An 8,468-nucleotide genomic window follows, 5' to 3' on the forward strand; every position below is an offset into this window, starting at 1 on the left:
AATAGCCGCACAGTTCTGTAGAGGTATGCCCCTCCGGGCGGTAGGAAGGAAGAAGCTACCGACATCAGCTCACTATCGGCCAAAGTGACCAATATCACCGGGCTGAGCGGCATAACCTGCAGCGGTCGCGTGTTCACTCCCCCTAGCCTGCCGATACAGCCCACAAACACTAAAGGGAAAGCAAGGATGACCAAAAGACAAAATGTCAAAGTGATCCCCGCATCGGACGAGGATGTTCCGACGAAGGATCTTTCCAAGGAAAGAGAGGGCTGTGGCAAGAAGGAGGTATCACTCGAGGAGGTCGGCGAGTTCCTCTGCATTATCCAACAAAGCGAGTTTCAAGTCATTGAACAACTCAACAAGACCCTAGCTAGAGTCTCCCTTCTGGAACTGCTCATGAGCTCTAAGCCCCATCGAGCTTTATTAGTAAAGGTCTTGAACGAAGCTCACGTAGCCCAAGACATCTCCGTAGAAGGCTTTGGGGGAATCGTCAATAACATCACAGCTAACAACTACCTCACCTTCGCTGAAGAGGAAATCCCCGCCGAGGGGAGAGGACATAACAGGGCTTTACATGTGTCAGTCAAATGCATGGAACACGTTATGGCCAAAGTACTCATCGACAACGGCTCGAGCTTGAACGTGATGCCCAAAAGCTCGTTGGAGAAATTGCCATTTAACGCTTCCCATATAAGGCCAAGTTCCATGGTGGTCCGTGCCTTCGACGGCAGTCGCCGAGAGGTAAGGGGAGAGACCAACCTCCCAATACAGATAGGGCCTCATTGATGGAAGCTTGCTTGTGGGGATTCTATGGAGGCTGGATCTTTGAGCTTCAATGAGGTCCTTTAATGGTGACTTTCCACCATGGAGATGCAGCGGAAGACAAAGGAGAAGAGGTGAGAGGAGGCGCCATCCACTAGGGAATAAGCCATAGAAGAAGGAGCTTCACCACCAAGATGAGCCTTGGATAAGAAGCTTGGAGAGGATGCTTCAATGGAGGAAAAGAAAGAGGGAGAGAAAGAGAGAGGGGGGGATCACGAAATTGAAGGAAGAAAAAGGGAGAGAAGTTGAACTTTGAGTTGTGTCTCACAAGACTCTCATTCATCAAAGTTACAACAAGTGTTACACATGCTTTTATTTATAGACTAGGTAGCTTCCTTGAGAAGATTTCTTGAGAAAACTTCCTTGAGAAGCTTCTTTGAGAAAACTTCCTTGAGATGCTAGAGCTTAGCTACACACACCCCTCTCATAACTAAGCTCACCTCCTTGAGAAGCTTCCTAAAGAAGCTAGAGCTTAGCTACACATACCTCTCTAATAGCTAAGCTCACCTCCTTGAGATGAGAAGTTAGAACTTAGCTACACACCCCCTATAATAGCTAAGCTCACCCCCATGACAAAAAACACGAAAATACAAAAAAAAGTCCTTACTACAAAGACTACTCAAAATGCCCCGAAATACAAGGCTAAAACCCTATACTACTAGAATGGCCAAAATACAAGGCCCAAACCAAGGAAAAACCTATTCTAATATTTACAAAGATAAGCGGGCTCATACTTAGCCCATGGGCTCGAAATCTACCCTAAGGCTCATGAGAACCCTAGGGCCTACCCTTGGATCTCTAGCCCAATCTACTTGGAATCTTCTACCCAATCCCTTGCGGGATAGGATTGCATCATTCCCTCCACCTTGGAAAGGATTTGACCTCAAATCCCGAGGTTCTTCATACTCTGGGCTCCTTCCCTCAACACCTGTAAAAAGAACAAAAACATATGTATTAGTGGTGTTTGGTATGTTGAAGTAAGGTAAGGTCTGAAAACCCATTTCCTGGGCATCTTCCCATGAAAGAACATGGTTTCTCACCAACTCAATGAGTGGTGCTACAAGTATAGAAAAATATGGGACAAACCTTTTGTAAAAGTTTGTTAAGTCATGGAAGCCCCAAATTTTTCTTATACTTGGTGGAGTGGGCTACTCAGGAATGACCTTTATTCTCTTAGGGTTCATGGGAACCCCTTGATCACTATTTGAAAAATTAAGAAAAGTAACGCAATAAAACATACCTTTTTCTGTATTTTCATATTGATTATTCCTACCAAAAAGTATGACAAACCTAAGGTGTCCCATATGAGTACCTAAGTTTGTATTGAAACAAAAAATAAGAACAAACCTACCTAATGGGTCCCTATGTACACAAATCATGAAGATGTTGGGTGCATGAGTGATTTTACAAAAGAGTGTTGCACCACTCAAAACATTCATCATACCACCTATTTTAGGGACTTGGTGCGTAATAATACCTATTTTGGGCACCAACAAAGCACAAGGATTTAAGCTCTTGCGAACCAAACCCTCATCTAACAACTTCTTTACTTGAGGAATAAACTAAAGCCCAAGAGGTGTGGCAATGCTAGCAAGTGCCTTTTTACAAAAGAGAAAATGTGGAGGTTGTCTAAGAGGGAAAGTTTCTTTAATGTTTGTCTTTATTGTAAAATGAGTTTCCTTCTTAGCTAAACTCTTGGAGGAGACACTTACCTCCTTACACTTCTCTTTAACCACTAATTGTTGTCCTTCTTCTTGGGGGTAGATTTCTTCACTAGATTCTTCCCCTTTTGCTTTTTCACTTTCACTAGAGGAAGGTGAAGTAGTAGCCTCATCTTGGCTACTATAAATGTCTTGGCCCCTCATAATCATGGTTTTTGTGGTGGGGCATTGAGAAGTAATGTGTCCTCTTCCAAGACATTTAAAGCACTTTATAGAGCTAGTTTTCTCTTGCATACTAGCCTTAGGGGCTTGCTTTTCTATTGTCTTCCCCTTATCATCTTTGGGCTTAGAAGGTGTCACCCCTAAGATGCCTTGACCTTGGTCTTTCTTTGGATAAGAGTGAGAGCCATAAGATTTTGAAGTAGACTTCTTTTTAAGTTGTTGCTCTACCCTGATTTCCCAATCTAAGTTAGCCTCTACATTGTCCTTCCCATGGAAGTATGAGAGTTTAATGTTAGCCTCTTGAGGCTTTCTTTCCTTTTCTCTTCTATGGGAGTGAGGTCTAAGATGTGACCTATGCCTTCCTTCGTAATAGTCACGAAGTTCTTCACTTAGGCTTTTGCAAGAGTTATGACTACTATCGGAGGCATGTTTTTCTCTTTTCATTTCTTTCATTATTTTTCTTGTTTCTTCCTCTCTTATTTTCTTTCTTTCATCTTGACTTATTTCTTCCACTCTTTTTTTTCCTTTTTCTTTTCTCTCTTGTTTTTCTTTCCATAACTTGAAGGAACTCAACTCATCTAAGATCCTAGATAAAGGGTCTTTATGACTAGTACCCTTGCCATTAACACTAGATGAATGATGACTCATGTTGGTTCCTAAGTTGTGGTTCCTTCTTGTTGGAGGTTTGAAAACAAAAGGTAAAAGAAACTATGGTTGAAACTAGCCAAATAAACACTAAAAGAGGTGTGAAAGATAAGGTAAAAAACTAATTGGTAAAAGGAAAGCTATCTAGGCGGTTTTACAATGGAAGATAAAGGAAATAAGCTATGAAAGTAAGCAAGAAATGTAAACTAGACGAATCCTAAGAGTGTTTGGATGACCACATTCAAGGTTCCCAACAAAACACTCACTATCCTAAGGAAAATTGCCTAAAATTATTACACACAAATGGAAGTTTGGTAACCTATTGAAGGCTCCCAACACACTTCCAATGAAAGGCCTTTTTGTTACAAAACTTGAAAGCAATGAAGGTAAGTAAATTGCAAATTACAAAATTACAAAACGGTCCTCAATTTTGGTGGTTGTTCTCTCTTTGGTGATTCACTCAATTTGGAGTGCTTCTTAGTCCAATAGCTCTTAAGGTGGTTGGCCCCTTGCTTCTGGACTCAAATTCTTCAAGGGATGGCACCAATCCTCCTTCCAATTCCCTATATGGCAACCCACAAACAAGGAAACAAAGAGACAAGCAATAACCAAAGACCAAAAAAATGAAATGAAAGCTAAACCAATGGAGTTTTAACAAGACAATTTTTCAAGGATTATTCAACAATTAAAGCAATGAAAAGGACATAGAAGCAAGCTAGGACTCAAAGAGAAACTTAGAATGGCTCTAGAGTAGAGTAAAAAAACTGAAAAAAAGACTCAACAAACCTCTAGCTTTGGCACTTGTCTTCACACTAATTTTCAATTGAAATTTCCAATTATAGAATAAATTTTGAGCCAAAACAACAAGCACACTTCCTTTTCACCTTATTTTTTTCTGGATACTGATTTTCCTGCCAACTTGTGTGATTTTTCGTATTTTTTATTTTTATCCAAATCACTTGTTTCTTTTTTTATAACTTTTTTCCAGATGTCTAGAAAATTCAGTAAAAATTTTAGCTCAAAATTCGAAGTAACCAATTCTCAGTAATTTTTACAAGTTTGTATGTCCAAGCTGCCAGCACCAGCGATTTGTTTCTTTAAGCATGGTATATTGATTGCCTTGGGCTTACTTTCAACCTTCCTATGTATGTTGAACTCACTAGGATTGTTTAACACTGTTTTAGGAGTTCAATATTCACTTAGGATCAACATTTCAGCCAGCAATTCAATCACCAAAACTCAAATTCACAATAGACACAATCATAAGGAAACCTAAAAGTTCAAGAAAAGGTTCACAATCAAAGACTCTCTAAGAATTTTGCATGAACATGTTAAGCAGTAATTAACATGAAAGATTTTACTCAAATCAAATAGTAGGCTAAAAGAATTTCATACACTCATGAACAAATGAGTTAGACAAAGAAACAAGAAAATAAAAATTCAGCACAACATAAGAAATCTTATGTGACAAGTTTCATGACTAGACATGACTTCTATTACAAAACTACAATAGGTGAACAAGTCACTCTAGATTTTTGAGGTTTTCTTCTACTTTAATATTTTTGTAAGAATTTTATGGTTTAGGTTTCAGCCACAAAAAATAACAAGACAAAACTCAAAGGAACCTAAACTCAACACAATTCATGGTTCAAGAACAAGAACAAGAAATTTGAACCATAGAAAATCAAATCTAGTTTCTATAGCAAGTTTAATCGGTGGAAACTTCTAAAGAATCATGTTAACAACATTTAGAACAAGACATGTGAGGAGATACATGGAGAAAAATGAAGAAACAACAATGGAAGAGAAGGTAAAGAATAAAATTAATGAAGGTTTAAGGAGCACCTACTTGAAGCTCTTGTGCTCTGATACCACTTGATGGAAGCTTGCTTGTGGGGATTCTATGGAGGCTGGATCTTTGAGCTTCAATGAGGTCCTTTAATGGTGACTTCCACCATGGAGATGCAGCGGAAGACAAAGGAGAAGAGGTGAGAGGAGGCGCCATCCACTAGGGAATAAGCCATAGAAGAAGGAGCTTCACCACCAAGATGAGCCTTGGATAAGAAGCTTGGAGAGGATGCTTCAATGGAGGAAAAGAAAGAGGGAGAGAAAGAGAGAGGGGGGGAGCACGAAATTGAAGGAAGAAAAAGGGAGAGAAGTTGAACTTTGAGTTGTGTCTCACAAGACTCTCATTCATCAAAGTTACAACAAGTGTTACACATGCTTCTATTTATAGACTAGGTAGCTTCCTAGAGAAGATTTCTTGAGAAAATTTCCTTGAGAAGCTTCTTTGAGAAAACTTCCTTGAGAAGCTAGAGCTTAGCTACACACACCCCTCTCATAACTAAGCTCACCTCCTTGAGAAGCTTCCTAAAGAAGCTAGAGCTTAGCTACACATACCTCTCTAATAGCTAAGCTCACCTCCTTGAGATGAGAAGCTAGAACTTAGCTACACACCCCCTATAATAGCTAAGCTCACCCCCATGACAAAAAACATGAAAATACAAAAAAGGTCATTACTACAAAGACTACTCAAAATGCCCCGAAATACAAGGCTAAAACCCTATACTACTAGAATGCCAAAAATACAAGGCCCAAACGAAGGAAAAACCTATTCTAATATTTACAAAGATAAGCGGGCTCATACTTAGCCCATGGGCTCGAAATCTACCCTAAGGCTCATGAGAACCCTAGGGCCTACCCTTGGATCTCTAGCCCAATCTACTTGGAGTCTTCTACCCAATGCCCTTGCGGGATAGGATTGCATCACTCATACCTGTCTGGTTACATTCCAAGTGATGGATATCAACCCGGCCTATAGCTTTCTTTTGGGGCATCCATGGATCCACTTAGTGGGAGTCGTCCCCTCCACACTCCAACAAAAGCTGAAGTTTGTAGTGGAAGGACATTTGGTCATAGTATCAGGTGAGGAAGACGTCCTGGTAAGTTGTCCATCCTCTATGCCATACGTGGAAGCCGCGGAGGAGTCATTGGAAACGACTTTCCAATCTTTTGAGGTAGTAAGCATTGCCGCCGTAGATTCCCTCTCTAGGCAGCCCCGCCTGTCAGATGCGGCAATGATGGTGGCCCGGGTGATGCTGGGGCACGGCTACGAGCCCGAAATGGGTTTGGGCAAGAACAATGGCTACAGGACCAGCCTGGTAAGCACCAGAGGAAACCGCGGGAAGTTTGGGTTAGGCAATAAACCTACACAAGCTAACATAAGGAAAAATATATCGGAAAGGAAGAACAAAGGCCAGGGCTCGCGGTTGGGACAGCGAGCCAAAGAGGCCCCGCCGTGCCACATTAGTAGGAGCTTCATAAGTGCGGGTTTAAGATGCGATGGTCAAGTCGCCACGATATGCGATGATGACTCCCCGAGGAGATCGGATTTGGTACGGCCATACCCTCTTGGTTTCCAACTAGGAAATTGGCGGATGGAGGAACGCCCAGACGTTTACGCGACAAGCATAATGTAACCTTTTGTAGCTTTAAAAATCTACGGTTGGGCCTAGACTTTAGAGTTTCCTTTTGTTAAGGCATTATATCTTTTGTTCTTGAAGTTATAATATAAAGATCTTTCTTCATCTGTTCCTGTGCCTCAAACTAGAGCCTTGGTGCTGTTATATATTTTCAGCCCCAAAGCTTACAAATTTGTTTTAAGTCAGTTGAAGGACCAAAGTAAAAAAGCTTTTTCTGTTATTGCTTGAATTCAAATAGGTACATATATATAGAGAGTACAAAAGAGAGAGAGGGAGGAGAGAGGCTATGACAGTGACAATGCACTGTTGCCTTCTGAAAAAAAAGGCTACCAACTAAGTTACCAAACATGGCTAAATTACAAGGATATTCAACACTCCCCCTCAAGCTGGAGCATATAAATCATATGCACCAAGCTTGGTACATATAGTCTGAATCTTGGGTCCTCTTAAGGACTTAGTCAAAATATCCGCTGGCTGATCATTAGAACCAATGAACTCAGTGACAATCTCCTTGGACAGAAGCTTCTCTCGAATGAAATGACAATCAATCTCTATATGCTTGGTCCTCTCATGGAAGACTGGGTTTGAGGCAATATGGAGAGCAACCTGATTATCACAATACAACTTCATTTGCAACTCTTCACAAAACCTCAATTCTTGAAGAAATTGTTTGATCCACATGAGCTCACATGTGACCATAGCCATAGATCGATACTCAGCTTTTGCACTAGACCGAGCGACAACAGTTTGTTTCTTGCTTTTCCAAGAGATTATATTTCCTCCAATGAAGACACAATAACCTGATGTAGATCTCCTATCCATGGGACATCCAGCCCAATCAACATCACAATATCCTGATAGTTGCATACTACCCTTGTCTTCATACAACAACCCTTGTCCAGGAGCTTTCTTAACATACCTCAGAATACGCATGACAGCATTCCAATGGTCCAAATGAGGATTCTGCATAAATTGGCCAACCACTCCCACAGCAAAGGAGATATCAGGTCTAGTAATGGTAAGGTAAATGAGTTTCCCCACAAGCCTCCTATATCTCTCGGGGTCAGGATAAGCTTCACTCTGATCTGCCATGAGCTTCAAATTAGGATCCATAGGGCTTTCAACAGGTCTACAGTTCTGCATACCTGTTTCTTCTAAAATATCAAGAGCATACTTCCTCTGAGAAATCACAATACCATCTCCTGATTGAGCCACTTCAATACCAAGGAAATACTTCAAAGATCCCAGATCTTTGGTATGGAAATGACTGAATAAGTGCTCTTTCAGCTGGACAATCTTAGTAGTATCATTCCCTGTAATCACTATATCATCAACATAGACCATTAGATAGACACATTTTCCAGGAGATGTATGATAGTAAAATACAGAGTGATCAGCTTCACTTCATTTTAGTCCAAACATTTGAACAACATGACTAAATTTACCAAACCATGCTCGAGGAGATTGTTTCAACCCATAAAGAGATCGACGAAGCTTACACACAAGGTCATACTCCCCCTGAGCAACAAACCCAGGTGGTTGCTCCATATAAATATCCTCCTCAAGATCACCATGGAGGAAGGCATTCTTAATATCAAGCTGATGAAGGGGCCAATGACGGATGGCCGCCAAAGCA

The 8,468-nt window shown here is 40.9% G+C and overlaps 1 protein-coding gene across 1 annotated transcript; it reads right to left on the minus strand.

Moving 5' to 3' along the window:
• Positions 1-7,213: 7,213 nt before the first annotated feature.
• LOC113000453 (uncharacterized mitochondrial protein AtMg00810-like) lies at positions 7,214-8,176 on the minus strand. Its single transcript, XM_026127105.1, has one exon. It carries the CDS (start codon positions 8,174-8,176, stop codon positions 7,214-7,216), a length of 963 nt encoding a protein of 320 aa, XP_025982890.1.
• Between the last annotated feature and the right edge of the window lie 292 nt (positions 8,177-8,468).

This window comes from Glycine max, chromosome 2, assembly GCF_000004515.6.
Source record: "Glycine max cultivar Williams 82 chromosome 2, Glycine_max_v4.0, whole genome shotgun sequence".
Lineage (NCBI taxonomy): Eukaryota > Viridiplantae > Streptophyta > Magnoliopsida > Fabales > Fabaceae > Glycine > Glycine max.

Excerpts from the sequence above, each read along its gene's own strand:
- LOC113000453 (XM_026127105.1), bottom strand. The coding sequence starts at position 8,176 with ATGGTCTATGTTGATGATATAGTGATTACAGGGAATGATACTACTAAG.